Consider the following 12,701-nt stretch of genomic DNA (forward strand, 5'->3'; position numbering starts at 1 on the left):
TGAGAATTGCCATACTAAATTTTACTACATATTAGTACGTTTAGATTTACACCACCTTCACATCAAAAACATTTTGACAATAGAGTTTTTATTTCAGGTAAAGTCTCAGTGCAACAATTCCAATTGTTACAGAGCCTTTTTACTTAGTGATATAGCTACTTTTTTAAAGTAAAGGAATTGTCTTTCATCTTGTAAAAAACGGTATAAAAAAAATGCTCTTGAAACCATTGTAAATGTATGTCAAATAATGATGGTGACTTGATTGTAATTGATTGTTGAAGTCAAATTGTCCCCTATGTAATTATATCTTACAATTGCACATAACAGGGATTGATTGAATGTACAAGTTTTCTACCTGCTGTAATCTGATGGCTGCAGAGGCTGCACAGCTAGTATAAGGTAGACCATGCCACTAGAGTTGTGTTACCAACTCGACCCAGGTGGGACTTGAACCCACAATCCCCAGCTCCGGAGGCTGATGCCTTATCCATTAGGCCACTGGGCCACAGATAAAGTCCATCAACATTACTTTATCACTGGTTAAATTGCTGCTTTCGGCTATGTCTTGTTGGGAGTTGAGCTTGTCCTGACTTACTTTATACACTATATGAACAGGTTTATATTCTCTGCAAATGAAAATATTAAAAAAGGATTGTCTCAACTATTGAAGAAGCAGAGGATTTTCTGGCACAACTTCACCAACTACCAATGTGCATGAAGATTGAAAGGCTTGAAGAGGTCAAAAAGCTCCAGCAACACTTGTAGTACAATTTGTTTGATTGGTTGTCTTTACCTTTTTGAATTTATGTACCTTTCTTTCAATTTCGTACCTACCCTATAAATGACGGTTGCGATCTGTTTCTTGATGACCCCGATGAAGGCCACAAGCCGAAACGCGTCAGCGTAATTTGTTAATAAAGTTGATCTTCGTACTGCAAGTGTTGCTGGAGCTCTTTGACCTCTTCTTGTTTCAACTATTTGACAGACTTTATTGTCTTGTGGCCATTAAATTTTGTTTTGTAACAAAATCACATTAGAGGGTACAGAAAAAAACACACCCTGCTCACCATTGACTTTCCATTCAAGTCCTTTCTAAGAAAGAGAGCTGACCAACAATGATCAGTGAATGCTGTGACCCACACACTCTGTGTGTCACAAATTACGGGGCCATTAACAAAATAAACTGTAGCACACAAGGGGGGTTATTTATCCATAGAGCCTAGCCTGTTCAAGCTGTTAATCATTGAGCAAGCAGGGTTTCCTCAGTCAATACCCCATTCCCCGGAGCCCTCATGAACCACAAAACCTTACATATATTAGTAATACTCTAGCCTGCATAACCATGGGAGATGTTTTTCTGAATGAAATACCTTTATTCAGCCACTTTTCTTGCTTGTATACTATCACTAAGATAAGATAAGATATTCCTTTATTCATCCCACAACGGAGAAATTTACATTATCCCTCAGAAATCACATTCACCAGGTTATTAGACAGGAAGTGGAGGCCAATCACGTCATGCTGTGACTTGACCGCTGGTCTCTTTGAGCCTCCATTCACAGAAACAGATGACGACATAGGCAGGATGAAGCCATTCAATCAGGAGTTGATGAGAACATGATGTTATAGTGGAAGAGGAGAGACCAGCCATGAGTCAGAGACACTATTGTAAATACAAAAGAACTCGTCGTTGGGGTTCCGACCAAGGCAGAATACTTTTAATGAAATATGGAGATTTAGTTACAGCTGTGATAATTCATACTCATACTCGGACCCTGGCATATAGTGTTGAGTTGGGGTGTGCATTTAGTTCTCTTTAAATCTATTGGTAAGAAGTATCAACATGACCAAACATGGGAATCAAAGAAGAAATAAATTACACAACTTTTAGCAATGAAGGGATTTTACCATATATGAATTACACCTAAAGCCAAGGATTCTCCCATTTTTTGGTGTGATTACACATCCTCAGGTAGTTATTATCCTCTGATTCCAGCTATGTATTCTCCCACAGGCAGGGCTTGTGTCTGCAACATCAGGTCTTATAAGTTATTAACAAATGATGGTTTCTTTCCTTCTCCTGAACCAAACTACAGCTTTAGGGTGGAATTGCGTATTCATGCATGAACAAATGCATTGACACACATACTTATACGTAACTATCATATTTTAATTGTATAGGGTAAGAGTGTAATTTGATATACTTTCAAGGATTCATCACCCAATAATGCAATTTCAAGAGAATCTGATATCAGAAATTTCGGTCGTGTTTTGAGATCTACAATTTCTAATCATATCTTCTTCTGTTATATCTAAGAAGATATGAGCACACACTTGGTCAAACGCCACAAAAGGTTTTTACTTAATCCAAGCAATTTCAACCGGAGGTCTTCATCAGGTGATAATATATCGTCTTCTATCTGTTGTTTTTTGTATTGCCCTGTACCTACGTGGTGTGCGTATAGCCCTTTTCTCTAAGCATTGAACAAGCATGCATGTCTTCCATAAGTTATTAAACATACACAGAACCCTATTGTTGCTGAAATGAATGAAATGTAACTCCTTTCTGTGTTTGTGCACATCTAAAGGTTAAGCGACATGGTCACATTTGAAGCAGCACTGTCACTTCATATTGTGACCTTTACACACATCCATTTTGGCCCAAAGGTGATGTTGCACCTGAATACATTTGAGTGAGGAATTTCACCTTAGCTTGGCCTTTCACTTATGATTCATCACTGTCAACTCTCGAGATGTATTTTTACAGCTCACTTTCCCTGTGATTTGAGCCCTCACTAATTTAAAGTATAATGTCTTGTTTTTTAAGATTTATTTTGGTGCTTTTTGTGCCTTTAATGGAGAGACAGGACAGTGGATAGAGTTGGAAATCAGGGAGAGAGAGAGAGGGCGAAAAACATGCGGGAAAGAAGCCGCAGGCGGGATTTGAGCCTGGGGCGTGTTGCACTAAACACTGCGCCAACAGCGGCCCAATTTAATCTTGGCACAAAAAAGATCATATTTTATATGATAGCCTTTGAAATGGTTAAATGTGAGCTTTGTATTGGAAGAAATGTGGGTGCAACATTCATAAACATTGTAGTTAAAGCTGATTACTATTGACAAAGTTCCTGAAGCTCAGTTTTTGGTGACAAGACAATGAGATTTTTTACAATTTGTCCTTATCCAGGTTGATTGATGAAAAGCTCATCAAAAAGACGCCCACCAGCGTTCCAGGTCCCTGTCTGACAGGTCTATTCGAGATGCGGGGTCTCCCCCAATGTTGTGCACTAATTTAAAGTTGTCCTCATGTCATTGACTGCCTGATGGACTGCTTTGCTGCGTGACAGGCATCAGGAAAACTCCAAATCAAAACCTCCTTCTCAAAGGGTTGAGGTGGTTTAAGAGTGGGAGGAGAAGGGAAGGGCGGTGGTGGTGGTGGTGGTGGTGGTGGGGTGCATCCTGTAGCCTGGGATCACAGTGTGCGACTGACGTTCTTGATTCATCATCCAACACACATGAGCAGCGTGGATATATAAGCTGAGGCACACCTGCTTGACAATAAACGACTCTACTCCACCAACTGACCTCAGCCTGTCACCAAAGTTCAAGGTAAGGAGCTGCTGTTTGGGGTAAATATTTAAATTATTATTTAGGCTATTATTAGGACTATTAAATGAATTGTATTTAATGCAAGATGATCACATGTGCGTTGGTGAAGTTATATATCACTGAAATATATTTGAGATAACATTATGTAAACTATTCTAATAATATTATTAATAACAACCACCTCATAACTGAGTAAATAACTATATTGATATAGGCTATCTACAATGCACTTAAGACTAAATAATGGACATGAATATGTTTATTAAAAATTAACCATATGCCTGTAAGAAAAGTAATTGATGTATGAATGGTAAACCTATTCTGACATCTTTTGGGGACAATTTTAGCCTTCTTTAATATTAAAAAATTAAGGTTTGTTTTATCGTTTCTCAGTTTTAGCTCGGTTGGGGCTCAATCCCTCTACTTTCTGTTTTTAAAGGTCTTTAACTGTTAAGTGATACTTGACTGCCCAGCGTCCCTCCGTCCCTCCTCTGCAGTTCCCGGAGTGACCTCACAGCATGCTGCCCGGGAGAGCGGCTGATGTCCGGCTCTGCGTCCTCACGAGCCGCTGGGTGCCCGCAGCTCTCACGCTGCTCCTCGTGCTCTCCTCCAGCCTGAGCAGCGCTCACAGCACCACGGTGGAGCACGACTTTCACATCGTTCACAATGTCGACAACAGAAGTAAGACATGACTTTATAATACCATTTCGTTACTTTTCTGTTTTGTTTTCTTAACCAGAAATTGTTGAAATTGGTCTTGGAGATAAAAAGAGACATAAAGTTAAGAGGACAGACAGGTGATATCTATCTTTTAGCATTATGGTCTGTTTGTGTTAGGCTACTTCTATTAAGTTCATAGTGCTGTTTAGCATACAACTTTATTTCTTAGTCCATATGAATTGTTCGTAAAAAAAAAAAAAACAACAAAAAAAACTTTCCTCTTTAAAACAGTTGGAAAAAAAAATCTAAAATTGAGATATTATATATATGGTGAAAAATGTATGCTAGAAAACATCGGATTTCTGAGGGCTCGTTTATGCTACTTGATCTCTGTGTTCATTTTTTTTGCCCATCCATTTTTAAGATCTTGTGTTTTATTTTGTCAGAAAGCACTTTGTATAAATATTTGGATTATTGTTGTATTCATGACATGTACAGTAATATTGAGTGTATATAACAATATATAGGCTACTTAATTATTTCATTTTAATTGCGCAGAGGTTAAAGAGTAAATGTTTTTATGCGTTCCTATTTTATTTTTTAATTGCTAGAGGAATACATAGTAAATACATTAATTTGAATGTATCAGGATCAAAGACTTAAAATAATACTAACAATTAATACAAGATTAAGTAGTATAAATTCAGTTTTTCTTATAGAAATCAATAATTAGACAATTGAATATGTAGGAAAACATCAAATGAGAAAACAAGTTACAAACAAGTTCCTGAATGCATTTAATCATATTTAAAAAATAATTTATGTTCACTTATATGTATAAAAATATGTTACGATCACTAGAAAATAATATGAGAGCCAAAACTTTGTCATGAAAATTAGAATCTGTCTTCTATGGATATAATCATTTAGGTTAAAGCATGGGCTACTGATTTTATGGTTGTAACGTTGCTGTTTTCAAATACTGTTACTGACACTGGTGTTCTTCTTTGGTGTCCAGGTCCAGAGATAGACCCATTCTGGTACGTGGGACGTGGGGTCAGACCCATCGGGCGCTTCGGTAAGAGGCACAGCAGCGTGAGCAGCGAGGGGCTGCAACCTGTCGTCAGGGTAATGGGTCTGCTTCTCAACAGCCTTAGAAACAAGGAGGACCTCAGAAACGTGCTGGATGTTGAGGGGGGGGATTGGTTACCATGACAGCGTGTCCAAGTGTCTGCATTTTTCCCTCTTTTTTTATGATTGATGTTTTGTTCTAGCTCTTGACTGTATTTCCCCATGATAGGACATGATCCTTGATGAAATCACTCTCCGAATTTATCCGTACATATAAATGCAATCTATATTGATAAATAAACCAGGATGTTGTGATTCCATCTGTGCTGTCACCTTCCCGTGTTTGCAAGTACACAAACATTTTTCTACAAAAAAAACTTTTAAGTTTGCAAATTTTATTCATTTCATAATACATTGTTTTCCTCAGAGAACTGTGGCACATAGAGAATCTGTATTTTTGCTTGTTAATTTTTTCCCCATCATGTTGTATGGATTGCAACAAACTATTGCACATGAAAGTGAATGGCCGTCCTGTGGAGCTGTGCACAGTGAGCCTCATTCTCGCTGGATTTAAACAGGAACAAATACAGGAACTGATTTTCATTTTTTTTAGCTCTGCGTGAATCTCATAATCTCTGAGTATCTGGGACACAGTTCCAATAGAAACTTAGACTTCCTGTGTGAATCCAGCCCTACAAGTCATGACAATAATACACAGCCTCTTGCACACAACACTGAGAGATTGATCAATTATGATTGGGCAATACACACATTATTCTATATTGTATCCATCTTTTCACACATATACATTTATTAACAAATTGTGATGAGTTAATATTTTCTTTTTTTTACATTAGAAAAATACAGGACACTGATGATTGGACCCTTGTGGCTGTGCTTCTCGGGAAATTTTACATCAATTTTTGATAAAACCAGAAACATGCTTTTTATACACTGACAACTCTGGAGAACAAGATTGACAAAAGTACAGGATCAATGTGCAAGAAACCAGAGATGTGAAAGGCTGGGATGAAAAGGTCACTAAGAGAAGGGGCAGAGCATTCATCCAGAAAATCATCACACCCTTTAGTCCAAGGAGTCCATCTCGATATCCCAATCCTACTTGACATCTGTATGCATGGTTCTCTGAGATTTTGGAGCAATGTAAGTGGTCAGAGTAAATCAAATAGCCAAAAATGAAAGGCAGTATTCTAAAATTGAAAGTCAAAGGAGTACTGTATGAATCGTACTTGCCACTCCAAAATTGCCTTCTGTGTTCTGTCAGGTGTGTTTTTGTCACATTTACCATCATCATTATCAGCAGAATATCAAACGGCAAATGCAGGCAAACACTGAAAGCGCTTTGAGTCTTTGCACACAAGAGTCTCAGATGTACTGACTGCGGAGGGCTCCTGTAAGGAGAGGAACAAGCCTTCGATTTGCAATAGTAGTTTTCTGAGTGGTATTGCATAAAAACATTTAGTTAAGTACAAAAATAAATTGCTTGTAACAAAATCATGGTTTCATGGCATTTGATATAGAGAGCCCCTCAGGCTTAATTATGTAAAAATCCTCCATGCATTTTCTCAATGCAACACAAAAGTTTGAACATGACCCAGCAAAGGGTGAAATACTTTTTGTTCAAATAAAAGGCCACAATGTTCGAAAGTAAACGTAGAAATGACAAGACAGAGAGGAAGAAAATGACTGTGGGTTGAGGAATACTGAATGAAGGAAAGCTGTCAGACCAAACCTGAAATTCAGACTCAACTAGATTGATTTAAAAAGAGTTTTTCTAGCATTCTTATATGTATCAATCTTCATACACCTATGTATGTTTGTCTATGGGCAGTTACCTGAAGCATTTTTAAGCTAAATAAACTGGAGAGAAAGACCCCTATGAATTAATCATTAAGCTTGACATTTATTTAACAAATATGTGGACATTTGGAATAATACTTTCTTACCTGTGAGTAAGATGAGGATCTGTGTAAAAATGCAAACTCTTGAGTCTGCATGCTAGATACAAAGGGGAAAGTCCTCTGTTTCAGGGTTCTATGTTGCTAACATTGTATGAGATTGGTAAGCACCATTTGGATGGTAAAAATATTAAAGGGTATGGCGATGGGATGCAGTTTGAATGGTGTAGGTTTATTCACTGTGTTTTTTATTCATGTCAAGAAAGCCATTACTTTCTTGTGTAATAAAATAGAGAGCATTGTCTGTATCCTTTGACACAGCTCTCAATTTGGGTTCAAGTATGACCTAATTTATCGTAGACTTTAGTCACACAGGCCATTTTTCAGTGACTTAACCAGTCAGGGTGGAAGTCTGAGGAGCGTGAAGTCTGTGTAAAAGTGGCTAAATGAAGTAGAAGCTTTACTTTTTAACAGCACTTCCATTTAAACCAATCAACAAATGTGCGCACTGCAAAGATCCCAAAAAAGGTCTAAAAAAACCCCAGAAACTTAATTTCAGTGGCGTCTGCTCTGTACAATATTTCAAACATTGTATTTTTGGCTCGCTAACATGAAGTTTTCTTGGGGATACAAATGGTGGTCTCCTGAGTGAAAGTTCTGTTTCTTATCTATTGGCTTTCCAATCACAGCACAGAATAAATGGCCAGTCACAGCACACGTGTGCAGCATTTGGCAGAGGGGTGTCGGGAAATAAATAGCAGGCTCCTGTAAACACGAGCGCAAGCCGACTTGAAACTGGCTTAAGGGGAACACTGAAAATCCACCTTTTTGAGTTAAAATGTTAAAGTTTTTTTTGTCTAACTTTAGGAAAGAGCCAGGCTACCTGTTCTTTTCAGTTTGAGCTAAGTCAATCAAACAGGAAATATATTTACCATACAGAAAAGAGACTGGTATCCATCATTAACTGTAACTTTCCCAAAATCTATTTTTTTTATTATTATTTTTATTATTATCATTTTAGGCTATTTGGAAAGGAACACAGATTTCCTAACTTTTTGCTGTGTTATTGCCATTTACCAATTTTAGTGTCAGGAAGGACAGTCAAAAACTGTTGAGTCCCTGAAACATTGCACATCTAAACACTATAATCCAGTTAAAATGGTTATAATGTAAAAAGGTGTTACAATCATTACATAAATGGTCTTTTATTATCAGATAATGGTGTGTGTTTGAGTGTGTTTATGTGTGTGAAAATGGACAATCATTAAAAAAAAGCTCTGTAGGGGCTGAAAGTTTGAGACCATTCCTTGTGAAATGTCCTTCGGCATGAAAGAAGATGCAATATAAAATACAGCCTCTTTTTGGGACACTGAATCACAGAGAGTTTCACATGATTAATCCACATCTTCATTGTACAGTAAATCACAATACTCTTGCAAACAGATAGAAAAGGTGATGAGTTATTTTCGTCTGTACAGGTTTCTTTTTTTTTCTTTCTGTCCGGTCATGAGGAGTGAGCGGATTTTAAGGCAGAGACTGTGGAGTCATCTTTGCTTGTTGTTGTGCACGTGGTGAGCAGGAGAAAATGAAGGGTAAAGTGGAAAAAGAGAAAATGGTCAGTCATTAGACTGATGTGGTACCATGCCGGGCTGAGGGCTGAGTGCTTGATGGGCCACACAGGTCAGGTGTTGGCCCCTGCTTGGCCTGGAGTTGGAGGTGGACACTGGGTCAAGGCACTGGATGAAGGGCCCCCATGTCCCCGGAGCTCTGAAATGGCCCTGAGGGACTTGTGCTGCTGACTGTCACTATGGCCGAAACGCTTTCACCTGCTGCTCTGGCTCCATTTTTTCTGCAATGCAAAAAATTCAAAGAATTAGAAAAAGAAGTTCAATAAGAAAAAAAATCTGTGGGATGCATACTATATAGCAGAGTGATAAAAATAACACAGTAAGCTTGGAATCAATGATATGATTACATGTCTTGAGCACTGATTTTTGCCCATTGTCCGGCTCTGCTGTCTGTGTGGAGCAGTGCTAAAAAAGCCAACGTTAATCAGAGCTATTGTGAAGATGCTGGTGAAGAAAAAAAAAACGAGACAAAAATGAAAATAAAGACTGACCCAACAGAAAAAAAGGCCATTCACTGACATGAAAAGAAACCAACTTTGATAAAACAGCCTTTCCCTCCTGTACTGTGTGTGTTTCCATTTTGTTGCTTTACATCTAATGGAGCTTTTCAATTACGCAGGTCTCTTTCTAGCAGACATATTCATTTGTACATCCATTCAGCAGCCAATCTCTTCTTTTAGGACAAAGCCTAAATGTGTGATGTTAACTAAAGGTGGATAAGTGTTCCCTCAGCTCCCCTTTGCCATCTTTGTTTCATACACATCACACATCAGCACAGAGTACATGTATACAGGGCTTGTTAGTAGTGTTTGTGGTTAGGAGACTAGAACACTATACTATGTAAGTCAGTCTTCAGTAAGCATAGGGTTAGTAAGCCCACTTTACTTTTAACTTTCTGTACACTGATAAATTCAGCTTCAGTTCTCTTCCAAGACTGAAATACACTGTTCCCTATTTCCGAACCGATCAATAACTTGAAATAATTACTAGCATAGGTGAATTCTAGTTGCCATCGCTAGTTTGCCTGTGTGGTGGACAGTATGCAGGGTAATACTTTTATTTTAATTCAAATTCATTTACTTAATGAGGACACATTATGAAAAATCACTTGTACTGTGTTTTTGAACATATATTTGGGTAACCTGAGTGTCTACTGACCCTCAACATGTGAAATAAACCCATCCAGTCCTTTGTTTGTGGTCTGCATAACTCTTACAACACAGAGAAAGGTGCTCCGTTTCAAATTTGCTCAACTTGTGATGTCACAAGCAGGATTCTGGTAAAAAAAAATCCCCTCCCCTCCCCTGGTATCTCCACCCATCGACTCCATCCCGAGCCTAGTACAAACTTTTGTGCAGGTCTGTCATTTTTATTCTCGCTACAGAGGAGTGATGTCTACCGGGAAAACTCAGGGGGGGGGGTCATTACATTTAAAGAGACACACACACCAAAACAGAGCGTTCTGAGAGAGCTGGTTTATACAGGGTCACAAACCTCCTCTGGTGCTTGATTCATGTTATATTTTGACCAAAGCACAGCACAGATGTTTCATTTAGACCACAGGGGGACTGTTTGAAAAGGTAGAAAAGGGGTATAATATGTCCTCTTTAATTCAAATGTTCCCATAATTTTGATTTGGTCTATTTAGCACCGTGTCCATGTGTGCTAAACTTGTTTGTACCTTTCATTGGAGGGGCTGGAAGCTTCCTCCTTTGATGGCGTGAAGAGTCCAAAGTTTGAGGCTGTAATCAGAGATTTTGAACGATTAACTTCAAGTTTAAATAAACAGAGTAAAAAGGTAGATAGATCCAGAAAACCTCAGTGAAAAATAAGACAGCTTAAATTTCAATTTCAATTCCTTTAGCAAATACTAGTTATAAATGAGGCATACAAAACCTAACAAAGATACATATAGAAAGGACTATATGGGAGAGTTGTGAGGGAGCGTAAACGGCCGTTTATTACCTTGGCCTTTGGCTTAAACTTGGAGAAGCGATTGCAGGCAGTCACATTCAACCCAGCTGTTTTCAGAGCTGATATTCTGGACTCAATGTTGGAAATCTGAAACAGTGAAAAAGGCTTAAATTGAAACCCGAAAAAACTCAAAATTCAATCCTAGTCCTGCCAAGGGTTAAAGAAGAAAGTAATACAACGTTAACCCAAAACCCAAACTTCATAATGAATCAATATAGATGTTCATGTTCAAAAATAATGACAGCACACATAGTGGGGCGGCTGTGGCTCAGTGGTAGAGTCAATCGTCTCTCAACTGGAAGTTTGGGAGGCCGAGTCCCAGCTCCTGCAGCCATACATTTACCATAGTGTTTAAATGAAACAAAAAGATCATTTAGCTTGGTGAAATATTCTGGATATGGGGTCCTCCAATACCTGTAGTTCAGAGTGCTGAACCTGAGCGGCTGCAGTGGCCACCTGGTCCTCCAAGAAGGCCAGCTCCGTGTCTGTGGTTCCACTGTTAATACTGCGGGCGCAGTGTTCCAGGTCCCCCAGCGCCCCCTCAAGCCCATACACAGCACCAGCAGTGAGGTACACCTGTACAGAGGAAAGAATAAGACGTTAAGTTCACAGTAAGACTGTATCTCAGTAATCAGGCAGTTGTGCTAAGAGGCTCATGAGATTACATTCTCCTCCATCTTGGTCAGCCTCTGATCCAGCCTGCGGGCCTCTGCACTGTTGGACACGGGAGAAGCACACGTGGACTCAGACGGGGTGAAGCTCTCACCTCCTGCCTCCCCAATCAGCTCTTCTGTGGCGTTCAAAACCTTCAGTACCTCTGTGGTGATGCTGCAGAGAGATGCAGCCGAGTACTTCTGCTTCATTTGAAAAACACACATCCCCACCCAGACACACAAACACACACACACCCCCAGACGCACAAACACACATTGTACAGCCGTAAGTTATCTACATAATACAACAACAGTTTAAAAAGGAAAATAATATTGGACTTTCATGATTTAAAGTTAATAGACAAGGAAGTGTTTCAGTTATAATTTGATGACAACAAAACAACTTATTGCGTCCCTTTGCATAAAAAAAGACAAAAAAAGTGCTTAATGCAACATACAAACACAACATTCAGGGACAAAGGGGATATAACTAAATATAAAACAAATAAAAGATTTGGAATGTAATTATAAAATCATCAAAGTGGGAAACAACATGCAATAATTATCGTTTAAAAATGAAAGGGAGCAAATACACTTTATAGGTCTTAATTTAAAAGTTTTTTTATTTCAGCATTTCAACCCCATTCAAGCTGCAAGGTTGTGTAAAAGACCATTGTGCAGGTAACAAATGCACACATATTTGTCATGCTTATTGTAAATCTGTGAGTGCATGACCTGCGATGGCCAATGAGATGGTGCATCACAAAGAACTGAAAGTGACCAGCGAGGAAGGAGGAGGTAGAAAGGAAGCAAATAAGGTTTCAAGACAAAGCTGTGGGAGTGATTGATCTTTTCTTTTTAAGGGCTTTAAACAGGTTAAGAATGCTGCAGTGAATTGAATAGCCCTTATTACTGGGCAGCCTGTTTCAAAAAGTGGGCTGCAGGATAATAACTATAGCGTCTGAGTGTGCAGCTAATGAATCAGTGCTTCAGTCAGCTATAAATTCCTAATAAGAAACCTAAATTACAAGATATAAGAAAACACAAGATTGTATTACTTTTACAGGTAATCCCCAAATATATGTGATTGTTCTGATCAAATATCATCTATTTTGACCTTTTTAACACCAAAGAGTGTTAAATGTCACAGGCTCACATAATTAATTTTGAAGTTGATGGATACATTC

The 12,701-nt window shown here is 38.6% G+C and overlaps 2 protein-coding genes and 1 non-coding gene across 5 annotated transcripts in view; 1 reads left to right on the forward strand and 2 right to left on the reverse strand.

Annotated features, from left to right (window-relative positions):
- Positions 1-432: 432 nt before the first annotated feature.
- Positions 433-505, reverse strand: trnar-ccg (transfer RNA arginine (anticodon CCG)). The gene has a single exon. It is a non-coding gene; the product is annotated as a tRNA-Arg (tRNA).
- Positions 506-3,472: 2,967 nt separating this feature from the next.
- On the forward strand, positions 3,473-5,660 carry prlh2 (prolactin releasing hormone 2). The gene is made up of 3 exons (XM_061064417.1): positions 3,473-3,609; positions 4,107-4,290; positions 5,288-5,660. Exons 2-3 carry the CDS (start codon positions 4,128-4,130, stop codon positions 5,482-5,484), a joined length of 360 nt encoding a protein of 119 aa, XP_060920400.1. The 5' UTR covers positions 3,473-3,609; positions 4,107-4,127; the 3' UTR covers positions 5,485-5,660.
- Positions 5,661-8,448: 2,788 nt separating this feature from the next.
- The window catches only part of myripb (myosin VIIA and Rab interacting protein b), a 28,820-nt gene continuing 24,567 nt past the window's right edge, over positions 8,449-12,701 (reverse strand). For 2 of the 3 annotated variants that reach the window (XM_061064415.1, XM_061064413.1), the window contains 5 exons: positions 11,527-11,718; positions 11,276-11,437; positions 10,853-10,948; positions 10,569-10,629; positions 8,449-9,108 (listed from right to left, as the gene is read on the reverse strand). In XM_061064415.1, coding sequence (XP_060920398.1) covers positions 9,065-9,108; positions 10,569-10,629; positions 10,853-10,948; positions 11,276-11,437; positions 11,527-11,718 — 555 coding nt within the window. In that variant the 3' untranslated portion in view covers positions 8,449-9,064. The remainder of the gene's footprint in view (positions 9,109-10,568; positions 10,630-10,852; positions 10,949-11,275; positions 11,438-11,526; positions 11,719-12,701) is intronic. The other variant, XM_061064416.1, reaches the window with a different exon arrangement.

Source organism: Labrus mixtus, chromosome 19 (assembly GCF_963584025.1).
Source record: "Labrus mixtus chromosome 19, fLabMix1.1, whole genome shotgun sequence".
In the NCBI taxonomy this organism is placed as follows: domain Eukaryota; kingdom Metazoa; phylum Chordata; class Actinopteri; order Labriformes; family Labridae; genus Labrus; species Labrus mixtus.

What these genes read in the sequence shown, in the direction of transcription:
- prlh2 (XM_061064417.1), top strand. Translation starts at nt 4,128, where the DNA reads ATGCTGCCCGGGAGAGCGGCTGATGTCCGGCTCTGCGTCCTCACGAGC. An exon ending in TCACAATGTCGACAACAGAA is followed by an intron (nt 4,291 to 5,287) that starts GTAAGACATGAC and finishes TTTGGTGTCCAG; the next exon opens with GTCCAGAGATAGACCCATTC.